The sequence below is a fragment of the Notothenia coriiceps genome, unplaced genomic scaffold (genome assembly GCF_000735185.1).
Source record: "Notothenia coriiceps isolate Sejong01 unplaced genomic scaffold, NC01 NC01_scaffold00037244, whole genome shotgun sequence".
Taxonomy (NCBI): Eukaryota; Metazoa; Chordata; class Actinopteri; order Perciformes; family Nototheniidae; genus Notothenia; species Notothenia coriiceps.
The window spans coordinates 3,623,159-3,648,732 of NW_011369945.1; the positions used below are offsets into that span (position 1 = coordinate 3,623,159).

The 25,574-nt window shown below is 40.1% G+C and overlaps 3 protein-coding genes across 4 annotated transcripts in view; all 3 read left to right on the forward strand.

The window, feature by feature from the left end:
- On the forward strand, positions 1–11,567 carry sft2d1 (SFT2 domain containing 1). The gene is made up of 8 exons (XM_010793296.1): positions 1–294; positions 1,142–1,228; positions 2,193–2,275; positions 5,994–6,075; positions 6,424–6,459; positions 6,551–6,609; positions 8,826–8,855; positions 10,963–11,567. Exons 1-8 carry the CDS (start codon positions 229–231, stop codon positions 11,000–11,002), a joined length of 483 nt encoding a protein of 160 aa, XP_010791598.1. The 5' UTR covers positions 1–228; the 3' UTR covers positions 11,003–11,567.
- Positions 10,968–25,574, forward strand: part of LOC104964493 (uncharacterized) — a 16,937-nt gene continuing 2,330 nt past the window's right edge. For both annotated transcript variants that reach the window (XM_010793294.1, XM_010793295.1), the window contains exons 1-8: positions 10,968–11,041; positions 18,152–18,259; positions 18,475–18,630; positions 20,506–20,586; positions 20,697–20,835; positions 20,927–21,041; positions 23,697–23,735; positions 23,859–23,955. In XM_010793294.1, the coding sequence (XP_010791596.1) occupies positions 11,033–11,041; positions 18,152–18,259; positions 18,475–18,630; positions 20,506–20,586; positions 20,697–20,835; positions 20,927–21,041; positions 23,697–23,735; positions 23,859–23,955 (744 nt within the window). In that variant the 5' untranslated portion in view covers positions 10,968–11,032. The remainder of the gene's footprint in view (positions 11,042–18,151; positions 18,260–18,474; positions 18,631–20,505; positions 20,587–20,696; positions 20,836–20,926; positions 21,042–23,696; positions 23,736–23,858; positions 23,956–25,574) is intronic.
- On the forward strand, positions 13,739–15,190 carry prr18 (proline rich 18). Its single transcript, XM_010793293.1, has one exon. The coding sequence runs from the start codon at positions 14,029–14,031 to the stop codon at positions 14,794–14,796; it is 768 nt and encodes a 255-aa protein (XP_010791595.1). The 5' UTR covers positions 13,739–14,028; the 3' UTR covers positions 14,797–15,190.

The following is a 25,574-nucleotide window of genomic DNA, read 5'->3' on the forward strand; positions in this document are numbered from 1 at the left end:
ATCTCCGGTCTGTTATTTAAACTCCTCCCCAAAGACTTTGGGCAACAGCGGCAGCGATCCAACCGATTCCATGTCAGCACTTACAGAAAGCATAGCACAGGAAGGCAGGAAGTCAAACTTGTTGCAGTTGCCACTGCGATTACTACTTTCAAACATAAACGCCACAAGTACATTTGGAAATATAGGGATTCTTACTTTCTCCTTCATATTGCCAGCTGGTCTTTAGCGATGGACAAGCTTCGTCGTGTTTTAAGCGGTCAAGAGGACAACGAAGAGTTGGGTCTCACAGACCAGGTAACGTTATCTTAACTTACTGTAGGACAGCTGTATGACACTGCTAATGCTAACGTCCTGTTACGTCAACTGGATGAAACTGATTAAAAAATACCATTGTGCTACTTTTGTTTCCTGTCTGAAACTCAGTTACCTTCCACTAACCTGTTATAATTATAAAAGTTGTGTTGTTACTTAGACAAAGTAACGTTAAACTAGTCAATAAAGTTAGCTAAAATGTCACGTTCAGCTAGCTGTGTAGCCTTTTAGCTAACATTACAGTTACATTTGCATGTTTCTTTTCGGTGTATCTTTTTAAGTCTAGGATCAAGCTAACATACCTAACGTGTTCTTCTGTAGGCATGTAATAAATTGTACTGTTTGTTTACACTTTTTACACGCTTTCCCGATGAGGAGGAAATGGGGTAAGGTGCTAACTTGAATTATGTGTTTTTATAAATCGTGGTACAACTTTCTAAACTGTTTCACCCTGACACACCCCACTCTCCCATGCTTGCATTTATTTAAAGACTCTACTTTACATTTCCTTAACTTTACATCCTGGTACTGAGCACCTCTGAGGTCACATGGTAGAACAAAAATTTGATTTGTAAATCCACAGTATACGTCGATTTTCTTTCTAACATGTGACCCCAGGTCTCAATGATTTATTTTGACCTAATTTCCCCAAATGTAATGTACTTAGTTATGTTCTGTGCTGTTCTCTGTGTGTGTGTTTTAAGATAATACTGTATCTTGTTATCTGCCTGGCTCCAGCCAACATGTGTATATCAGCAGTGGGAAGCCTGTGGCTCTTTCTGAGGGTCGTTGTGTCTGTCTTGTGACATCCTCCCATTGTTCTCACCAGGTCCTTGATGCCAGCACTCTCAGCTACAGCACCAGGGTGAAATGGTTCGTCATATGCTTTGCAGGGGGCATCCTGTGTTCGATACTTGTGAGTGCCTTACATGATGAAAATGAGGCTTGTATGTTATGTCTGACTTTATACTGACTTCAGGAATGCGGAGCGTACCTAACCCTGTTAATGCTGTAAGAAAAATTCCAAGTTATCTTTTCTTGTGCTATGTTTGCACAGCCCCCAAGTTATTAACATGGTTCACTGCAAAACCATCAGGACAATTCCTATCCTTTGTATTTAATTCACACATAGAGGTTGCTTTCCGTCAGAAAATAACGTCAAGTTTTAGTTTGTAAAGTGTAGTTTGCAGTTCAAATTACAGGAAGTGTTACAACACTTGAAGCCAACCACATAGTGGTAATTCACACGGAAAAAGTCCCATCAGAACCTGCGTATGCCTAGCTGCTAAAGTCTGATATCTCTATCAACAAACATTACATAATCTTATAGTCTCTTGATATCTCTTCCATTCAGACATTCAAAATGCATTTACCTTAAATCCACAGTGTTGCCCCATACTCTGCTTTTCTGAAGAAATAAGCAATGTCTAAACTTTGCTCCTGTGAGAAGCAGGTATTAGCTGTATGTTTTTTGAATCCCCTTACAAAAACATTAGAAGTGTTGCATCCCTTACTTACTCTAAATATCTTCCCTTACATGTTAAAATGCATAGTCTATTCACACTGAATGTGTCCCCAGTGTTGAGTGATTCAATTAGTCAAAATGCATGTGGATTAAAATATTTCTCAGGCAGCGATTCTTAAACAAAACCTGATGGTATTCTGTCAGTAGGGGGAGCCCATCATGTTTCAGAGAAACCATTAGCAGCCAACTGTCCTTGTAGTTGATTTTTGTTCTAATACAAAATAAAATACAACGTTTTATGCCTTTAATCCTATTTGTGTGTTATTTATTTAGCTACTTGGCATTAAGCCCTATATTAATGTGTGGTAACATTGTTCTGTGTAGCTGACAGAGGCTATTTTCTTCTTTTTTTTAGGGTTCAGCACTGCTTTTCCTTCCAAATGGAATGAAGCTTTTTGCCGTCTTCTACACGTTAGGGAACATCGCTGCTCTTTCCAGGTAAGAGGCTTCAGTCTAGCTCAAAATAGAAGTCCATAGAAATGTAATGTCTCAATATATTTCTCATGCCAGGATAACACGCTGCCAGGAATAGAACAAACAAGGAGCAACAGGTTTATACACTCTAAATAAATGTTTCCTTGATGACTGACACCACTGGCACAGATACATACATATTTCTCCAAGTTTTGCTTCTAAGCTGTTTATAAAGACAACACTGATACAACGCATGTCATTTACTTTCTTACTCTCTGTGCACTCACCAAATGTTTGGAGCACAATGCCTGGTGTTATCATTCTTTTTTATATCATAAATAATGTGTATATTTACACCATAACAGTGGTTAGTTCTGGTTCTACCCCAGACTAAAGGATTATACCTCAAAATATAATCTCCTACATTTAATCAGTTTAGCATTAGTAAAATTATGCATTTTTTTTGTATAACTACCATATAAATTAACAGCCTTGACAATCACATTGCCTTTAATAAACTTAAACAGACATGCTTCTTTAAAAAAAATGCTCTATAATGCTGAGGCAGGTAAACACTACATGCAAAAGGTTAATACTGCACCTTATTAAGTTTAAGTACCATCTGTGTCATTGTACAATTTAATTAGCATACCTGAAGTTCAATTGTGTGTTGCATTAATGTCACATACAGTACAAATACATGTTGAATTCATAAAAAAAAAACGGCCTAAAATATAAAACCCAGAAGATTCCTTATACATTAGAAGCAGCTCTGAAAAGGTTTTGTTACGAGGTTTGAATGAAGACAGATTGGTGCAGTCAGAAATGTGTTTTGAGGAGAGAGTTCCAGAGGGAGGCTGCCGCTTTGGAAAAGGCCCCGTTCCCCCGTAGGTCCAGTGCTTGGTCTTCTGTGGTTGACACAGGGGGTTTGGATCAAAGGAGTGAAGGGAAGGAGTGCGGTGGTGGAGCAGGTCGGTGAGGTAGGAGGGGGGCCTGGCTATTGAGGGCTTTGTGAGTGAGGAGGAGGATTTTAAAATGGATGCGTTGGTGGACAGGGAGCCAGTGGAGGTTCTGAAGGGCAGGGCCGGGCCGGGTGAGCAGACGGGCAGCAGAGCTCTGGAAGTACTGGAGTTTATTGAAAAGTTGAGGATGCTGTTGCAGAAGCCGATTCGTGATGAGATGAAGGCATGTAAAAGGATTTTGGCAGTAGAGAAAGAGAGGAATGGGTGGAGAAATGCTATGTTTTTGAGGTAGAAAAAGGCGGTTTTGTGACCTGATTGATATGGTTTTCAAATGAGAGGTTGCACATGTGTGGGGAGGAGATACAGACTTGCTCTCATAGTTGTTTGTTTCTAAAAGTAGACCAGCCATTGGTGTTTTCTGACATTATAACTTTTATAGGAGCATGCAGATTAATTCCTTCCCAGGGACATCATGCAATACTTTTAAATCTCTCATTATAGTGGCCTTGCTTGGGCAAATGTTCTTCAATAATTAGACGTACTACACATATACACATAACTGAGACTGATAACAGTTGAACTTTTTCTCTCTGCAGTGTGATTCTGATTCAGTCAGTACGCTTGTGTTGTTGCTGCCTGCTTTAATTATGCTGCTACACTAACATATAACTGTTGTATCTTTATTGTATGCATTTCGGGCTGTCTTATTTTCATGGTTTAGTAAGATTAGAATTTCATCTTCTATTACTAGAAATCAGGAACCTACTGGATTTTCACAACATTATGGATTATTTAGTCGAGATAATCCCAGGGCTGAATCCAATCATGTCTTTGACTTCTTTGACAGTGAACCACTGATGAGACAGGGCAGTCTCGATTTTCAGGTATCATATGTCCAGAAGGTTTAGATCCGTCAAGAAACTGGGTCACCTTCTGCTTTCATAGCCCAGGTTACCGATCCACAGCAAGACAACAGTGTCATATTTTAAGAAGCTTAATGCATTTTTCATCTGTATGTGACTTTGAGACCATGGGCTACCTCATTTAAATGAGTAGTGGAATATTATGTCAGAAATAAGAGTCATTTTAGTGATGGATCACATGCAACTGTTTAATAGTAAAACCATAAACGTGTCTTACATGTATTTCATTTTTTGTCAATAGTATGTTCCCCTTTTTCAAACAAAATATAGTTGTTTCACTTTTGAACAGTCACAATTTGATTTATTTAATGTTGTGAATATTACACAGCACCCTGGTAAAGGTTATTTTGAAGTTTTCTATTTTGTTCCTTTTTGGAAACAGGAATCTAGCATTAAGTCAATCTTTTCTGTTCAATCAATAATACATTTATTCTCAACATTAAGCAATACAGCATTCTCTAATATTACTAATGGCATTAGCATTTCTGTCATGGTGCTTCCCAACCACCAGCAGTAGCAGCATGTGTGTAGATATCAGTAGTGTCTGTTGATAGAAATGACCCATCCCTCTCAGCAGACCGGTAGAAAGAGCCTGCGTCAACACAGACTGCTGCGGTGTCTCATCTAACAGATGTGACGCTACGCAGACTCTACCCACTCATCTCTGGAGCCCAGGGCTGCACGCCTCGTCAGCAGAGAGACAGCCTTTGTGATATTTCTTTTACCAACGTCACACATGCCACATATCCATGTAGGAGGTTTTAAAGTAGTCAAATTGATTATAGTGGCGACTTGTGGCACACTCTGGTTGTCACTGGTAAGAGATTTATTTGGGCGTATCATGTATATGGAAGCATATAGCTGACCATCCAGATGGACAGTTCCTGTTTTTCAAAAGTGTTAGGGCTGCTAGCCCTAAAAGAACAAAAAAAGCTATTTTGAATACAACACCTTGGTAACTAACTCCACCATTTTGAACAAAGAAAGAAATAGCAACACATTCGCGGCTGAACTGTTAAATAGGTGATCTTTGGAAAGAGCTATGAAAATGCCCCACAGTGTCGAATGCCTAGCACCTGCTATGAATACAAAACTTGATCGCATTGGGGCTGATAAAACCGACACTGATTTAAAAAAATAATAATATATGTTTTCAGGTTGTCCATACTGTATGTCCTATACTTGGCAACATGATATCTAGGAAACAAATGGAGGGATATTGTTAACATTTGGCACAAACATGGGTATTTAGTCAAAAACTGATCAGATTTTTGTGGTCAAAGTTCAAGTTAAATAAGTCCTCAAAACAGAAGAATTCATACAATAATCATGACAATTATACACACAAGTCTAACGGGATAAAACTCGACTGGTTGGCAGTGGCTTAAAATGAGGAGGCAGCAGTTATACGTTTCTTCTCTATGGATATGACCAAAGAAATAGCGGAACCTTAAACATATAAAGGACAAACTACCTCTTTTTGGACAACATCATACTTGCTGTAGTCAATTCCTTTTCTTACTACTGACGTGGCAGTTCTTTTTGCAACAAAATGATCCTTTTTAGATGCTTTTCTTTATCAATATGAATGTGATTGGTATTTCACTACATAGCCTGCATGTCATTCACTAGCAACAAACTCTTCTTGTACAGTAGTCATGGTATGTTCTGTTTGTGTCAAGCTGCAAAAATGTTGTGACGTGTTTGAGTTCATTTGTCAATATTTCAAGTCCTGCCTTGTGAGTATCACGTACATAGTATTGTCGATGCTGCTGATGCGAATCCTTTATAGTGATAACACCATAGATTACTATTTTAAACAGGTCCAATGTGTTGTTTTTGTCTGTTTCTCTATAGCACCTGCTTCCTAATGGGACCACTAAATCAGCTGAAGCGCATGTTCGATCCAAAAAGACTGATAGCCACCATTGTCATGCTGGTAAATATCACGTGTTTCACTGTTACCTTGAGACCGATGCTTCACTGGATCTGTCATGAGGCCACAAGGCGTTTTCACTGGTGTCTGCTTTCACCTACTCTTGAGGGTGTTACAGGTCTGACTTTGGATTAGAAGGCCTGGTTCAATTAAAGATCTCCCACCTTGTGATCTTAAAGGATTGTGAGGCTAATCTTGACAAACACAATCCAGCTTAGAATGATTGATATTTTCTATTGGCAGATGTCATTCCTTTTAGTTTTTAGAATGTAAGATTACTGTGAAATACTGAAAGAAATCAAGTGTAAGATAGCATGCATGAAGATAACTATTCCTTTGTTCTTCCCTCAGCTCTGCCTCGTCTTAACTCTTTGTGCAGTGTTTTGGGTAAGTACATAATACATGGTTTTCAAAGCCAGCTACACTTATTATTAAAGTGCAGTGTTTTTAACTCTAATTACCATGTTTTATTTTACAGTGGCATAAAAGGGGGCTGGCTATCATCTTCTGTATCATGCAGTTTTTGGCAATGACATGGTAAGTTTGACCAGTCATCTCTGACTTTAGCACAGTTGTAAATAATTGACTCATCACTCACACCTACTCACATGAAGCAGAGTTACAGTTCTCTACCACTGTACATGATAAGGAGCGTTACTCTAGCTGCTTTGCCTTGTAATAAACATCCGGGAGTTGAGTTAGTCACGCTGCTGGCACCTGACTTACTGCTATTGGCCTGGCCCGACTAAATCAATAAAGGTTAAACTTGTGCCGTCTTTGTTACGCTGTACATTCAACCACTCTATACTTGGAATTGTAGATGTTTCAGAATAATAAATATTATTTCTAGATAGTTGAAGATGCACACAGAATATACAACTTGAACTACATTGGTTTCCCTGAGCTTTAATTACATCTGCTTGACATACCCGTTGAGTGAGTCCTGTTGTAAGAAGACAGGTTGGTAGGTTGCCAGGCATCATGGTACAGTAGGTCAGTATATGTTTGACCTGTAGAGAATGAGCTAGTGATTGGATCAGCATTGTGTACTTAGAGAGAGAGAGAGAGGTGTTGCTACCTGTGTTCACACATAAGACAAGGTCACTGGCAGTTAACTGTGGTCATTACTACTTCTCTAATCACAGGTTAATGGTCCAATGAGACCCCTTAATTCATTTACATTTATAAAATATTTAATAAAGACCGTCATATTTTTTTTCTCTTTAATGTATTTAATGTAGGATGTTGAGCAATTTTAACACTGATCTAACCATGAACTGATCCATCCAACAACAACAACAAAATGCTTCAGTCTTAGATCAATTTCCAAGATTTTATTGCAGTATCCAAAGGATCGTTTGTCGTTTAATCTGCTTTAATTAACTTGTGCCAATTGAACCATTTTGACACTGCACTGTTTGATAGCTTTAATCCGGTCAACTCGGTTAAAAAGAAAGAAATAAGCAATTCATCTATAGTAGATGAATTGCTTAAATCGTGTATGGGCCTGTCCGCACTTGTAGAACTATTAATTAGAGCAAAGACCGAGCCTTGTGAGTGTGTGAACGTGCATAGAGACACAAACCTCCAGCAGCCCAGGGGAGGGGGGTGGGCGGGGGGGATGGACGATCTGATTGCCTCACTGAGCAGCACTGTGTCAGCCTCGTAACCAGACGGCTTTTTGCACCTACACGTTCTACGATCACTTCCGCTCTGCCTGCGTTCTTGAAGGCATCCCCATGGCAACCACAAGTCACACATCTCAAACTCATTCTTAACAGACCGGGGGGCATAGTGCACTCCCACGCAGGCACTCAGACGTCTGTGTGAAGGTGGTTCTGTTGGAAGACGTCAGCGCTGATCCACACTCAGAGGCGTGCAAAGTCCAGTCCTCAGAGTTCTGTGAAGTGACCACATGACACTAAAAGACTTCTGACACAGACTCAAAGAATTCTAAAAACTAAACCTTGCTATTACTTGTTTCGCTTAGATGTCAGAGCATTCGCTTGAGAAATGTGGACAGTATTTACATTAATAATTACAGCTCTGCTAACTGGTGGTCGAACAAGAAGGCAATCATGCTGTGCCTGTAGTTAATCATTCAACTGCTTTACAAAATTCCTCCCATTTTTCAAACGTATCACATCAGGGCTGGGAATCTTTTGGTGTTACACTTGAGCTGTTATCACTCTGAGTGATCGTGTTTTTGTTGTTCTCTGTGTTGGGCTACCAATCCCTCTGGAATCATTAGTACGAAGATTACAGTGTATCCAATTCATTCACCATCCATCGTGTTCGGTTAATCCCCTCTGAGCAAAACCAAAGACCCTCCAGTCCAACAATCACTGCTTGATTGACCATTGGACTGCATATTCTACATGTTGGTGTGTTGCTCTTCAGATAGTTTAGGTCCTGTGTTCTCTGTGATGTTGTTTTATACTTTTAATCTATAGTATTTTCACTTCACATCATTACAAAGACATGACATGCAGGCAAGCATGATTCAAACAAACTGGAACTTTAATTTCAAGTAAAGCTCCTGGTTGTAAAGAACATTGAATTACAGGAATATACAGTATGTCCAGGAATGTATGGCCATACAGCGAGGGAAACAAACTTGAATCCAAGGGAAACATCCCATTTTATATATCATTTACATACTAATTATAATGTATTTAGGAATGTATTTGTGTTGTGATAATCATGATCAGTCCTAACATTGGTGTTCTTCTCTCGTTGTTTTTCTGTTTCAGGTATAGCATCTCTTACATTCCATTTGCCAGGTAAGACAACATGATTTATGTTCTGTCTACATTGATGTGATGTGCATGTTCTTTCTGTTGTGTATTGTGTAGTAGTGCTTTTGTAGATTTAGAGCTACCGTTTATATCTGACTCCTGTCCTGTCTATAAATGTCTCTATACACACACAACAAACTGGAGAAAATATCCAGTGCCCCTTCAATGAAAACATGTTTTGATTGACCTCTTAAAACAGTTTGCCTCCAGCATATGGCTGTAATCCCCCCTACGACCATAGTGCAGGCACTTAGTGTCAGGCAAATGGCAGCTTGTTGTTTCACACTCCTCTGTGCTTTAGCTCTGTGACGCTATGTGCTTTATCCATAATATCTAAATGAAATCATTCCCTGTGGCATAATGCTCTTTCAGACAGATTCACAAAAAGACTGCCCTTTCCAATGAAGCTTTTCATATTCCCTGTGATGAGCTTATGCTAAGCTCTAAAGGGTTAAAGCAGAATGCCACATTTTGATTAGATCAAGACCTAAATAGGCTGCCGTGCTTAAGATATGAGGATGGAAACCTCCTACTTTCTCTCTCTGGCTACATGCTTTATATGTATATTGGATAATGTGCACTATAGAGCCTAAAAGCCTTCAAATCTGTAGAGAATTTTCATTCAGAGAAAATATACTCAGATTCCCACTTCTCAAATTGTCCCATATGTTGTACCTCAATGCTTTCTCAAAGCCCAGCGTGAGGTGTGGTGTTGTTTTGTCAGTCCAGCTGTAAGCAGGGTTATGATTTCATTTGGCAAGAGCCCCCATTGAACCCCCCCCCCCCTCACCTAAGTGCCCTGTGTATTTGGGCGACCCTATAATCTATCCTGACAGCTGAGAGACGTCCCATAACCACCCAGACTTCCCCCTCCCCCAACCCAAATGCTATCAACAATACCGAGCTGGGACAAAGACCTTTTCCCGTGCTACCCTTCCAAAAAACAAATTCCTATAGAGGAATGCAAATTTGACTGCTTCTGATTTCCCGAGAGCAACTTATTTATTCGTTACTCCTTTGTCATTATAATTTGTAAATTTGTTCAACACATTAATGTCCCTCTCTCCTTAAGCTTCTTAATTCTTAATCCATTTTTCATTTAATTTAGAGTTGATGGTTTATCCCTTTATTGTTTGCCATGTTGTTTCAGTGCAGCACATTTTGATCACATACTTCTATCCCTCTGAGTGACACATTAAGAAGTACCAGCCTCTTTCCATACTGACAAGTCGTACCGTGATACCTGGCTCTCCACTTCACCACATGGCCAATGGATTTGATCCTTTAATGTGTTTTACCTTGTCTATTTATACCCTCTTAGACCAAGGCAATAAAATCTGCAGCATGTGCACTTCCCACAGTGCTTTAAGGGCTCTATTTTCCCCTAATATTTAATCAAAAATTGGGGATAAAAAATTCCCTGAGACAGATATTTTCTTCATGTATTCTTTCTGGAAATGGATATAGCATCAAGTGATTATTTAAAAAGAAACCTCAAGCTGTACGGGATGAAAAACATGAGGATTCTGGTGTGTTTAGTTCATACATCAGAGGGACAAACCTGAGCGTCTGAAGGAGCAAGTCTCCTGTCTGTCCCCCGATTTCCCCCCCCCCCCCCTCTCAGACTGCTTCTGATCCCCCCTTCTCCTTTTAACCTTGACTGGTACAACACCTCCTCCACCGAAATATCACCGCCGCTCAAGGCGAAGTCTGCATAGCAACACACCGATAGCAAAAGGGAAATGGTGTGAGGGTGAATGGAGAAGGCAACGACGGCCTACGGTTGCCATGGCGATCGCTCGTATTGCATCATCCCTCACAACAGAGCACCTGGAGACAGGGAGCCCCCATCACTGTGAGCATGTGGTGCTTCCCAGCCAAAACACACTCACTTATTCATGACGAGCCCCACCCAAATCATCGCAACAAAGGGCGGGGGGGGGCTTTATAAGTCGCTTTTAATTTTGTGCGCATGAAAGAATTTTACCTCGGCTTACATTTTTGAGAACAACATTCCTTCATTCCTGTTTGCTGCCTTTATTTCATTGTTTATAATGTTGGCTGTTGCTTAGATTTTCTTTTCTTTCCTCAGGGATGCTGTGATGAAGGTCTTCACTACCTGTGTGAGTTAGGACCCCACGGCTGTGAAGACTTGTCCTAATATGCAAACTGTAAGAGCAGTGACTGTAAAATATACATCCATGTTGTTTATACATTATATCTCCAGATTTTTACTATGGCTTGTTTCATACTGTGAATTCTTGCTTTTTTTCAAGTTTAGCTTAAGGTCTGTAACTATATTCCCATTATAACCCCTTTTTTCTTTTGATGTCAGAATGCCTTTTCAATTCTTAATATATTTAAGATTTCCCTATGTTTCATAAGAATTTTAAACTAAATGAGTACAGGTAAATTATTATGAATTTACAAAGTCCTTTACATTATTATAGATATAACCTGTAAATATTTCTGACATATTTACATTTTGAACTGTAGATTTTGAAACGATCTTCTTACCTCTTGTACACAAACGGAAGCGATCTGTTTTCTTTGCAAGGCTCTGATGTGTAAAGAGGCTGTCGGATGCTCTTCCATGTTTATATATGATTATTTTCCCTTAGGCCATTGAGGCATTGCTTCACTGATGATGCACTGGGATATATGATATCCAGAGATTAAAAGCGCAGCTCCTGTCTAGCCTGTTTGTCTGCATGTGTATTTGAACACACCTGCCCCCCCTTAGCTTGTCAAATTACATTAAAATGGCCTCTTCTGCTTTAAATTAGATTTCCTAGATGTAGATATGTCCACATTAATTACGCCTTTCTGAGCATTGTGATTTTATGTGACCTAATAACCTAGAATAGCTTGCACCGAGTTCCCTGTATTGCTTCGGCATGATGGCATAGCCTTTGAGGATGTGGTTGTCATGACAACCTCCCCCGGAAGATTCACAACCTCAACCTTCCCCCATCTGTGGTGCAGATGTTCACATTATCCTCATGAGGAGTTGAGGGTTTTCTGAATAAAACGCCATTTAGTCATGGATCTCTCCCCAGATAGTGAACACACATTTAATAGCATTTATTTATCAATCAAAAGCCACATTAAGGACCAAGCGCACCCTGTTTCCCTGTGTATAAGCAGCAGGGTTTGCTCAAGGTTTACCAAACACGCCTCTAGGTTTCTTTGTGCTTCACGCGACTAAGTAACTACATTGCACTTCCTGTTGTTCTGCCCCCACTAGTTTCATTAGATGCGTGTATAATGTGGTGGATTAGCATGGGCAAGATCTCCCCCAGTACTACTTGTTCAATTTACTTGGCGCAGACCGAGCAAATCCTTGAGCAATTAATCTGAGGGATTAAACAATTTTGTCTAGCGAAGGGAGCGTGGTTGTTTTGTGATCCCACTATTTTTGGATTACGCTGAAGTTTTAAGGTTGAAGAGAAAGTACCCCTGACCTCTGCAATCTGTTGCAGTCTCCCAACTGTTTTCTTTTTATTACATGTAATCCATTGTTATGTCAGAGAGGAGCGGGATCCCACGCACAACAACCAATGGATCAAAAACAAATCTGAGTCCCCTTCCGATAAATAATCCAGCGGATCATTCATGTCATGAAGAATAAATAACACTCCATTATAATGTTTATTTTTGTATTATTCAAGTGAGTTGGCCTAAATAGATATTTGATTGAAAAAGATCACAAGTCTCCTTTGAAAGTATGAACCACCATGGGCCCAATGTTACACATGCCAAATGTTATTTCCTATTTTAAAAGCAATTCACTTAAATTCCTAATTTCTCTGTGGTTATCATGGAGCAATTTAATAATGCATGGTAAATGTTTCATAAACTGTAAAAGATCTACATTCTCAGGCAATTTCAAATAAACAATCCAAAAAAATACAGATTTAAATGGAATTATTGATTTTATCTTACACTCTACAATGAGGGAACAAAATCTCATCGAATCGATTGAGGTACTGTCTACATAAAATGCAGATAACGGGGAAAAGGGAAAGAAATCAATATTGAGACTATTTGTGTTTTACCCTGGATGTCTTTCGGCTGCATGGCTGAAAGAACAACAACGGATCATCTATAGACATCAGTTCTTTGATATTTGAGACTATATTGACTGAATGAGAGGATTGTGCCAGTGACATGTTTTGTTTGTTCAAGGACAGAGAGTTATCTTACAGCACCAAGGACCAAATGCTATCTTTATGACCATATGATATATAGTACAGAATCTGGGGGTCTTTACAGCCAGGGGGCTACTTTAACCAAAGAATGTGATTTGGAGATGAACATTTTCCATTTTTGGGTATTTTCCTCAAGTTGTTATGGTTCATATACAGGCAGTGTAAACATGTCTTACCTTGTTCTCAATTGTTTTTCTTGTCTGAATCAGGATTGGGTTATTGCCAAGTAAAGTATTCACTGAAAATGAACTTTCCTTATTTGGTGCATACAATACACTTATTCAGAAGAAATAAAAAAACAGTAAAGAAAAAAAAAGTGTTAAACGTCATTTAAAAGATTCTTGTACTTATATGTTCAATATAGCTAGTGTGTATACAACTAACTATTAAGGGACATTTATGTAAACGCATACATAGGATTTGAAAGAAGACTTAGTATTTTCTGCTTCATTTTCAATTATATTGTCTGCTTGTAGGCTAAATATGAAATTCAGCTGTGGTTACTTAGATATATCAATCCTCTCACTTTAACCAAACAAAATTATTTGAAGATGTTTCATATTCTTAGAGGATGATTATCTTTGAATCAATTTGACTGTAATACAGCAGAGCGGCGCTGTGAGGAAAACATGAGGTTGATGTCGCTCATTGCTTCAGGAAGTTATTGGAAATGATGAAATGACATCACCACAGTTTTTTCCTGGCTTTGTTTGGTGCTTTTCCTGACCACGCCTTCCTGCCAGCTCCACCATAAAGCAGCCAGGCCTCAGTGTTCACCAGTTGAACTCCGGTCAGTGTGGACAACAGGTGCACTGCAGCTCTCTCCGCCTCCCTGCTGGATAATGCCCGCAGAGAAGCGCCGCTCGTCGCTTTGCGCAGCGCTTCCTCATCATCTGCACTTTGTACATTTGTACGTTTTTGTATCCTGATCACTTCCAGCCGCAAGAATGCCTTTTCCGCCCCTCAACCTCCACCAGCGGATCTCCTCTCCTGGCAGGGATCTATTCGGGAAAAAGAAATCCACCGGAGTGCCTGCTCACACTGAGCTCACCAGCAAATCCGGCGGAGAGAAAGCGGGGTCGGATAGGGAGAAGCAATCCTCTCCTTGGACAACCGCGAATTTAAGGAATTTGGGCCGTAAAGCCCATCGAGAGAAGAGCAAAAGCCCTACTCAGAAGTCAAGTGGCGGTCAGGAGACCCAGGGAAAAAGCTCCTGGCTGTCGGTGCCCAAACCTCAGGACTCTGAAGGAGTCAGGCGCTCCAGCTCCATGGACTCCGCCAGACACCTCCACGGAAAAGATGAAGGGAAGAAGGAGATCCAGTTTACCCTCAGTCTCACCCCTGAAGCCATTCTTGTCATCCAGAAACGAAATCTAGAAAAGCAAATGATGGCAAAGCAGCAGAAGTGTTGCGCATCCGCGGACTTTCGACACCGGCGAGTATTTCCATCCAAAAAGGCGCACGGATCGTCCAATAAGGGCTCCGCTCCTGTGGCCAAAGCGGAGAGCGTAGAGCAGGACATCACCGCCATCGTTAAGATATCTCTTTTGAATGATCAGTACAAGTACGACGATGTAGAGTATGAAGACGAGGACGGAGACGTGGACGAGACTGTTGTTAGGAAATGTAAAGAGTGGCTTAAAGGAGTCGAGAATGCCGCTGCTTTGGGGAAAGTCGACAAACTTTCTGCACTTCCGCACATTAAAGGATGCTGACACATGACTTTTGAACTTTTTCTTTTACTGAAGAGATGATGGACTCATGACAAGTGTGCACCGATGTAGGCCTGCTGCAATGGCATCTTACATTTGAGTTATGTAAATTAAACGTATGCAAATGAGGGGAGACAATTAACTCCAGTTTGATTCCAAATTGTATGGCTTATTAACTATTAAATATATGTCAGCAAGAAAAACACTCATTGGACGAAATTCACATAGAAAAGTAATAATTTTGACATTGGACACACCATTTTTTTTTTATTGCGTGTGGCACTGTAGCCAACAGTACTTCTTATGGGATGTTGCTTTGAAGTTTAAAGCCTGGTCAATGTTTGTTAAAGTTAGAACTGAACACCTTAATAACCTCGTCCTTTGCACATGGTTTTGTTTTCAGTGGATTGGCAGAGGGGTTTGCGTAAAGGGACGTGGAACGGTTCCTTTGTGTGAGTGATCAATACGCTGTCAACAACAGCTTTATGCGCGCCTGCTGCTGAAACCAAACTGGACTGTTTATTTTTCCTCTAATCACAGAGGGTTGTATCCTTTTTATGGATTTATCATTGATGTACAGTATTTAATATTTACTAAATATTTGTACTGTCAAACGTTTTCTCAGCTGATGATTTTATGCCATTTGAAGTAAAAATGTCTTTTTTAAATTATGCAAGTGTCTCTGACCCGTTTGAATATTTTAAAAGCTGATTGTGTTGGATAACTACCTTACATGTTGCTGGTTTGCAGTCACTCAGATTTCTTTGACACTGCTGGCCAGTTCCCAGACTGTAAAAGGCTCTTTTGTTGCCACTGTTGCTACCTGAGGCCATTTGGGCATTAGTGATGTAAGCTTCTTAGATTTCCTGTTAAGCGGGCTGACCAGTGTATAGTAGGGCCCAGGTACTTGATCCCTTCAGGAAATTACTTCCAGTTTTCTTTACCTTTGTCCTATTAAACAAAACAATGCATGTTACTAAACATAAATAGTGTTGGTGCGAAATATCTGGGAGATAAGTTCACCCTGAGTGCCAGAACAACATGGTTTGCAGCAAAGGTATTCCCAGTTTGAACTGAGGGCATAATCCCACTGAGCTACAAGATCTATGTTTTACTTCTATAAGAGGTAACTAACTTTGTGTACTGCTCAGGGAGAAACAGCTGGTCCGAAATCAATTTGAGTGCTTTAAAAACAAACATGCCCTGTTTTGTTGGCAAGAAAACAAAAATAAACCAGAGTTAATGAGAAATTAAGCATTAAAGACACGTTTGGCTTCTTTGATGGTTCTCAGCGGTCTATTGTATTGACAATTAAATGGAAATGGAAAGTAAACTGTGATCCCTTCCAGCTTTGGACACAAATGAAACCTTCATGCGGGGTCACAAACATATTTTAAATATTTGTGGTTGTGTGTACAGAGTGAAGGCTCTCTGCAATAAGGCTTTACCATTGTTCTCCGTCACTTGGTAACCAAAGTTTGTGGTAGACTTTAAAGCCCCAAATTGGACGGCGAAGTGTAACCTCTAAGACACATTGTTTCTGAAAAGCCCACACGCCGACAGCTGGTAAGACATTCTTGAAAAATGACTTTTATGCTCCTATAACATTGCAATTTAATATCATTTTGAAATTTGACGCCAAAAATCTTTTTTCCAAAGGTATAATCAACAGATTTGCCATGCAATCTGTGTGCAAGGACCTTCACCAACCAAGCCTTCTTCCTTCTCTTTCGAATGCACACTTACTACCTGTTGGTGTCGGAAAGGTATTTTAAATAATCCACTTATCAGCACTGAGTTTTTTTATTTTATTACCATGGTAATTGACATTTAAAACACCTATGGAGTAGTTCATTAGTTGTCAAATATGTGTCTTTCCATTGTGTTCTAGCACATGACATTACAGATCTCACATGTGAGTGAAGAACAAGCAACCAGAATAAAGCATCTTGTCCTGAATAGATGTTCCCATTCAGTGTCACAAAGTGGTTTATTTGTTGCATGTCACAGTCTGAGATCATGGCTGGACCAGTACAGTGTGTACCAAGACCCGTCCGCCTCTCCCGTGATGATATTATCAACGGGCTCGGTGTCCAAAGGTTGTGTAATCCCTCTCTATTGTGTCATTTCAATTGTGCCCTTGTTTATGTGCCTCTCTCGTGGTATTCATTGCTGTCTGGTGTGTGCCTCAAGCTGAGCTATTCATGTCTGTCCTGGGGGTGAGAGCTGCATTATTGTATCTGAAGTAGCTGAAATACTTGTGTTCAACAGGGAAAAAGAAAAATTAGAAGAATTAGTAGAAATTAAAGAAGCAGGTTGACTTGGTTACAGGTGAAAACACTTTCTTTCAAGGTCTTCTCACTTATTTGTATCCCCTTCCACAAACTACTTCTGTTTACACCAGCAGCATATGATAGCAATGTCTCTACCTGGGTCAAAAGAAGCTTCTGTCCACCTCACTGCAGCATCATGATAGCAGTGTGATAGCAGTGTGCATTATGCTCCTCTTATTTATAGTGACAGGGAGCGCAGATGGATGCTGCCTCCGCCCTGTCACTGACACTTTGCACACAGCACTGCAGGTCCCTCTGCTTTTCCACAACAGTATTACTGTGGCAACGGAACTGATAAATCTGTGTTTCCAGCAGCTTTTGTGAGAAAAGACAAAGCAGACACTTCCTGCACAGACTCGTCCCATAAACTTCAGTAATGTGGTCATTCAGTGGCAGCCTGTTAAGAACAAGGCTTTTCCCTGAGACAGGGCGACCTCAGAGAGAACACTTCGATCACAGAGTGCCGTCCTCCCTTTAAAGCTCAAGCATGTTTTATTCTTCATTTAAGGATAATAAGAAGGGAGCATGCAGCTCCATCTTATGCAGTTAATCTGCTTTGGCATGTTACTCCCATTAGCCTTGCATTCCTTGTTACCATTTCAAATTCCTTTGCATCTTATATTTTCTCTTAATTCGTTCTGACAAGTTACCTCTTGCCTTAAAAAGTATTAGTTGAAATCTGTCTTTAAAACCTTCCTCTGCAACATCTGTTGGGTATCAGTCCTCATCCGGATTAAAGGGAGAGCAATGATCCGCTAAGGGACAGCCCTACAACATTGGTTTCTAGACACATGCTGGAAATAAGGTAAGAGCTTTGTGGGAGAGGAGGTGGGCATATTCCTCCTGCGTAGATATTTTTTTTTTAGCTGGATCTTGCACGAACACAATGTCAGGCTGGTGTGTGTGTGGGAGGTTGCTTTTGGCGGGCGTGGGGGATTACCAAAAATGCATTCTTATTTTTTAATCTTCAGGCAAGCTGACTGATTCACTCCCACAGCATCTAAATTGGGTTTTACTGTGGATAGGCAGGGGATGGAGTGAAAGCCCAGCCCTGGAGGAGGAAGGCAATGCATGATGGAAGTCCAGACCCGGACCAAGAGGCCAAGGCCCGGCATCAGGCTCAGCTGGAGCAGGTTGATAAACACTATAGGATCAAATGTTTGTGCCACTTTTATAGGCATTTTTAGCTGCTAGTTATAAACGTGCTTGTTGATAAATTATCAATAGTTTCTTCATCTCTCAATAATACTGAAGCACAGTAGTGGCTCCATATTTAGGTGGTGCTTCCTTATCCTTTTAGCTCACTTCCCCTCAGTTTGTGTCCTTCCTTTTTTTGTCTATCCTCCAGCGCCATCTAGAGGCCTACAGGAACATGCACCGCCTCAGATATGCTCTCTGTCGCCGCTATGCTGCCCTGCTCTCAGACAAGGGCTGCTCCCAGAGAGCACTGCTGCAGCAGAGAGAAGAGGCAGCCAGAGGCAAGTCAGAGAGTGAGGCTCAGCAGGTAAAGCATAACATCCAAGTGTAACAAAACTCAGTGCTTTATTTTAGTAAACAAACTCTGTTTTTCGTTTATATTAAAGATTATGTAATTAATATCGTGGCTGTCCTGGCCACGTTGAACTGTTTTCCATCTCATATTTTGTATCTGAACTTGTGTGGCAGTTTCATTATACATGTTTAGAATCTCTCACGGAGACAATTATAATAAGATAATGAATCTAATAAAAGTCTTAATGTTAAGATGTTCACCTACAAGACACAGGTAAATGTCAAGCATTAAAGAAGGACAAGCATAACTTCATTATTCTACTTTTTTAAATAGTTTTTTTTATTATTACCAGAGACAGTGCACACTATTCAACACATCAGTTTCCTCCTCAATGTAAATGAGTTAGCTAATGAGCTAATGTTGTAGTCCAGTGTTGCGTTATTGCAAATAGTGGCACTACTCGCTTGAGCTAAACACTGTGATACACTACAATACAATATATAAATACAAAACAAAGTAGCAGAAAAGTACGATGATGATACGTTTGCTAAATTTGCATGTTCAGGAGTAAAAGTTTTGATGCAAGAGTCCAAACTCCTTTCTTTAGCTGGCCATGGTTTTGCCTGGAGGGCCTGTTTTGACCAATTTGCCTACCACAGCACCAGACTTTGTCTGAGCTCAAATACACAACCCTCCAAATCAAAGCCTCCCTGTTTTGCCTGTAACACCTTCACTTTCTCCCCTCAAGTGACATGCATAACATTAAAACCATTGCAGCTGCAGTTTACAACTTAATCCTGTGAGTCTGCACCGTATACTGTGGGCCGTGTAGCAGCCTAACACTTTGATGAATGGAACTTTTGTAGCAATTATTTATATTATCCATTCAAATGTTAACTTCCTGATCCTGCTTTTGGATCATCATGAAAGCAAAGAAAGTCCGTAATCATTAGAATCTTAAAAAAATAATGAATAATTGATGTTGAAATTTAAAACCACTTATTATTTTTATTTTTATGACCATTTGCAAATTCTTTTCACATTGTCATTTTTGATCCGCTGCTGTTTTAATATCCATTTCAATCACTTTAAATATAGATTTTCGAATTTAAGAGACTATACTGTGTCTAAATTGATGAACCCTAGAAAGTACTTGTTGCAAAAGTAAAATGTTAAAGTTGGGAATTGAAACCGAAACTTCTGAAAGATGTGTTTCAAAGTACATGTCAATGCTACGAATTCAGTGATATCAAAATACGAGTAATAAAGTTTTAGTAACATTTCACAACTAGCTATTAAGTTGTTTAAACAACCCACAAATACAAATGTAGTTTCCTGTTCTTGTTTATAATTCCCCTCCTGCTTAGTTGCTGGGATTGACTTTGATTTTGACTGACTCATCTCTGACAGGGTGTGAAAAGAGCAATAAGCTTTACAGAGGGTCTGCAAGGAGGGGGTCTGACATGAGAGAGATCCTGTCTTATCTTCCCCTCCTGTAAAAGCTGAGCTCCTTCAGGAGGATGTAATTGTCCTCTCTAATGACTTGCACTTGGTAGGGGAAGACAAAGAGAGCACAATAAAGGACTTTAGAGGCCCTCCAGTAGGAATCCTTTGCTTTAAATTGCAGAGCAAATTAAACTGCCTGTTGTTTCCTCGACTCAGGTCGAGAGGCTCTGTCACAGACACAGAGGTGAGGTAGGACCAAAGCAGACCGAGGCGAGAACACCTGCTGGGTTCTAATTGGTCCTCGCTGCTGTTAATGGCTTCCTGTGGTTGTGTGTTTACTTCTCATTTGTTCTGTGTACTCTGTTTCCCAGCCCCAAAACAAGGGAGGCCTGCCCTCTGTCTCTGCCTGTCTGTCTGCCTCATCTTTTCTTCTTCACTCAGAAACAAAATAAGTTGTCCTTTTCCAAGCTGCTGCACGATGAATCATACCTGAAGCCCCTCCCTAAAACCAGCTATTACCTGGTAGGTTTTGACCCAGCAGCAAAACACCTGACTTCAATCCTGCCCTTGATTGATGTTTAATCCCGTTCTGTGACATTCATCAAATTGTCCCTCACAATCGCTTTTCTGAGATCTTTGACCTCCAGAGGCAGTTATCTAAGCATGGACATTTGAAAACCCACCACGACTTGGAGGACTTTTATAGGGGCATCAAATATAACCGTCACCCAGTACAGCTGTATAAAAGTCTGGAGGATGTCAAGAAAAGGAGTTAAGAAACATTTTTTATATTAAAACGTTCTCTCTATTGTTATGGAGAAAAGCAGTAGATGTGAATTTGTAATGTGTGTTGATGTTACAGTGTTGGAAAGCAGACCTGCAGCTGGTTTGATGACCGACAACAAATCAGAAAAATATCCCCACACCGCTGAAGATAGAGGACATGAATGCCACTCCAGGAGGAGAATACCTACACTGTAATAAGTAGTGGTTACTTCATTTAATAGACCTGGGAATTAAGTTCAGGCGGATATATATATATATTTTAATGTATGATTATGTCTGCTGCCTTGATTGTAAACCCTGCAACATTCTGTACTTTTAGAGTAATATTTTGACTTGATTTTGTTTTTCAGATGTAAGCTTTTTTGCTTTTTTCGAGACTTGGACGAATAGATTGACACCACACTCTCACATTTGTCTGTTAAAAATAAAGTTACAGCTAAGCCAGTTAGCGTAGCTTAGAAAATGGGAAAACAGCAAGCCTTGCTTTTGCACCCTTTTAAAACTTGCAAATTAAAATAAATACCAAAAATAGTTTGTTTGAGTCTAAAAGCAACAGCTTGAGATTATATGGGGTTGGAGCTATGGGTTTGAGTCACAAAATGATTCTCTAATGCTTTAAAATAAAACAACGTGCAAGTCTTCAATATTTCGGACTCAGGGTATACGTGTAAAAGATACAGCTGGTCTTGGTAAGGGGCCGGCTGTCTGTAGAGGCCTTGGCTCCTAAACTGTGAACTCTCTGGATCTCTGTTTGCTCTGCCTTTAAGAACAAACAGGGACTCCACTGGAGGCTTGTTTAGCGTGGACCCTCCTGGAGGAGAGAGCTGATTACTCACGTAGAAGTGAGATGACCAAACACAATCTGACCCTGCTGTTGTGGAGACTCGCTATACTCGGTCGGCCACTTTAACTTCCACAAACATCGTCCAGGGGAAAATGTTGTCATTATGTCCGCTACAAAAGAGATATAGCAATTGGGCCAGTGGTGTCACCTTATGCCAGCCCTGTGAGCAGATGTGGAACTGTTTGAGAAGTTCCTACTCATTTAAAGCTTTATGGGCGTCCAGGCAAACAGCACTCCGTTTAGCAAAAAGTGGCAGAGATAATCGGCGAGCCTTTAAGACTTTGAGTTGTATTGTGGTTCCACTCATCGCTAGTTATACAAACATTATACTGGTATTAAGAATAATCTACTACTTAAGCTTCAGTTTGAAGATAGAAGACTGGAGGTTTTGTTTATTCTGCAGCTAATACTATAACTGACATCATCTTTTAGTTTATACACCTGAACCTCTACTAATTTCTTTCAGGACTTTTACTTCAATTGACACTTCCCGCTCAATTTATTGTTGAATATTGATCAACATTACAACTTGAACTTCAGTGTTCTACTTTTTTAGCACCCTAACCCTAAACTTCACTTAGCACTAACACTTGATGACACTTTGACGTTGAAACCTACCTTTCTTTCAGCAACTCCATTTTAACTGCTAATTTCACTTCTCTCAGTAACTAGGTAAATTGCCTCTTCAACTACTGTTTCAATATTATAACTATATCAAGCATTACAAATCTAATATTTCAATAGAGAGTAAAGTGTTACGTATTTTCTGTTTAAATGTATTTTAAGATGGGCACTACGTATGGAATTAGAAGCACTTTGATTGATTTATTCCAGAAAACTCTCAAATGCCTATCTCTTTCTCTAGTTCTGCTGTCGTACCTTTTTTAACACAAAAGAATGCGATTAACATGGGTGCTGATAATTTCAACCACGCATTTGACAAATTATAATCTATGAGTGTTTTTGCTTTAAATCTAAAGAAGGTAACTATCAACATTACATGTAGGCACCTGCTCGTATCACCCTCGGTGTCCCTTGTGTTTACATGTTGTGAATGTATAACAGACCGGTGTCGGCCACTGTCACCCTTGTTGTTAATTGGGGCTGAATTCTGTTTAGTATGAGCATGTATGATGTTAGCAAGAGGCTGTCAGCGTCAAACAGCTCATTGGCTTGGGGACATTAGACTCTTGGTAAGAAGACGAGTGAAGGCTTACGCTGACAAGTCCTCCATCAGTGTGAAATCTCACCACACCACAGACAAACATGGCGAGACAGCGGCCCTCCCTGCGCCCCCAACCTCTCTGTGCTATAGGCACATTCCCCACATCCATAAGAAATACCCAAAATAAAAGCAATTAGAGCTGAAGACAATCTATGTCGGCAAAGTCCTTGTTTATGTTTGAGCCAATTCATCCAATCTGTCCTGCGTTGGTTACTATTTATATGTTTATTATTAGCTGCTATGATTTATTGGACAGTTTGCTATCTTTGTGACCATCTGGTCATGGTCTCTTCAACATGTTGAATTTCACAAGTATGCATTACAGGCCTACAAAATTAAATTGACCAGAACATACCGTGTCTATTACTATAGTTGACTGCGATGAGTGGAAAACGCACAGAAGCCTGGGCTGGTCGCATCAAATTTTGAAGGATCATTATAGTCAACCTTTTTAATGAGTTATCATTTACGCCACTGCATTGTTGAGCTTTTAACATGTCATCACTAATATTGCACATATATCAGTGCACAGGTCCACATCCTCATTCCTCCACCCGCCTAAGGGTTTGTATAGATCTGTTACCTGCTGCACCGTGCTGTGAGTAAACGCTGCCTTGCTCAGGAGTCCTCCCTGAAGCCAGTTTGCACCCAGCAGACAAAGTGTGTTGTCACCCGAGTGCGCAGTGTTATTGGGTGTGAGCTGCGCCACACTATAGATACTCTTGAGAAGTAGCACACCATTAGGAATATATTAACAACCCAACATTTTGTGTGCAGGTCACACATCCCAGCTGTAAGCAAGTTGACCAGATTACAGTATGTTTGAACACAGTTTTGCCTCGATCATTATTTCTTAGATGTAAATGTGATTTTCTTTTTGATGGCCTTTTGTTCGTAAAATTAGCTGATTTCTGCATGTGTGTGTGTTTGGGTCTCCAGGATATTAGAGCATAAGTCTGGATCAGGAGAGGCCTTTGCGGAGCTGATCTTTGGTGGCAGCCAGGAGAAGGAGCAAACTGAGCAAATGTTTCCCAAGGTTAGTGTAAAAACCACAGGGGCAGCAACCCGACTTAACAAGGGCAGAGAGGGGTAAACACACCTGGAGCAGTGATCACCCTCCTCAACCAACACACAAATAATACACTAAACAGAAAGACATATTACTGTTTAGTTTAGTAATTATATATTTTCATCTTTTTGCATCCAACTTAGATTTAATTTTCCGGTTACTCTATTTGCTCCCAACATGTGTATAGCTGCAGAGAAGTTACAGCCAGGATTTGCTTATCTTAGCTTAGCATTAAGACTATCAAAAAGTAACAAATTCCACCTACCAGTAGGCCTTCCCCTAAAACACACTGACTAACATGTTAAATCTTGTTTTGAAGTGTAAAATGTATTATTTAATTAGGTGTCTTTATAACCACATGACCCAGGCTAGCTGTTTATTCATGTTTCTAGTATTTATGCTTCATCAGAATATAATTGTGGCTTGTGTCACAGAAAAGGCTCACCATGCCTTTAACCCAGAAGACTAAGCCAAATACTTCTTAATTTTATTGATTAAATTAAATTCTAATCATTAGGTAGAAAAACCTAGATTTTCATATTATATTCGTATAAGATATTTTAAACTACAGAGATCAGGAGAGAGGCTGGGAAAAAGTGAGAGCATTAGAGACGAGGTTATGCTCAGGTGCTGAGATGAGCATAATGGACAAGCACGCAGGACTCATTTTTCTCTCACCTTTGTGTCAAAACGGGCCTGAGCAAACAGAGGATGAGCCTGGCTGGAGGGAGAGCAGGCGAAGGCAAACAGTGGTCAGACAGGACTGGTGAAAGCCAACAGCGAGCAGGGGCATTAACTCACTGCTGCTCTGTGCTGACATCTCAGACCCTCCACTGTAGGAGAGGCCTGAGACCCCAACCCCTTAGCTCACAATCTGGGCTTAGGTCTTAATGTTTGTGAATAACCAACACTATGTATGTGTGGGAACTGTGGTGACGTCAGGCCACAACCACCGCCTCAAAATAATATGCAATTGAAGGGAAATAATTGAATTACCTGCAAAATCCTACCTTTATTTTCAATGTTACACAAGAAAGTCAACTTGTTCAACTGATCATGTTTGAAGTCACATTTTGTTTTGAATTTGATCGTGTTTTCTGCACTCAAGCAATCAAATTGTTATTTTTATTTTAGAGTAGTCTAAAAGTTGCCCCATGATTTCCCTTCATTGCATTAGTGAAAATCAGCTTGAAACGAGCCTTAAACTTTGAGAACCAAAATAAATCTTGATTTCTTAAATACATCTACAATGATAAACAACATTATCATTCAAAGTAAGTGGGATCAAAATGACGTCAAAACGTAAGCACATTTGTGTCTTATGATGTTGATCCTCAATACCTAGTGTATCAAATGTAAATCAGTGGTGATCTCAAAGGTAAGTATACCAGATACCCAAAAATGGTTAGCAGTAAAGTAAATTGATTTGTAGTGAAAGGGTTCAAACGTGAGAAAACACTGGTATAGTCTTTTAAGTTTTAAAAAGAAGTCAAACTAAATGAATTCAGGTTTGAATGCACTTTAAGTTGCACCCGCATTCAAGCCTTTTGAGGATAGGGGGGATGGGATAGGGGATCTACTATAGA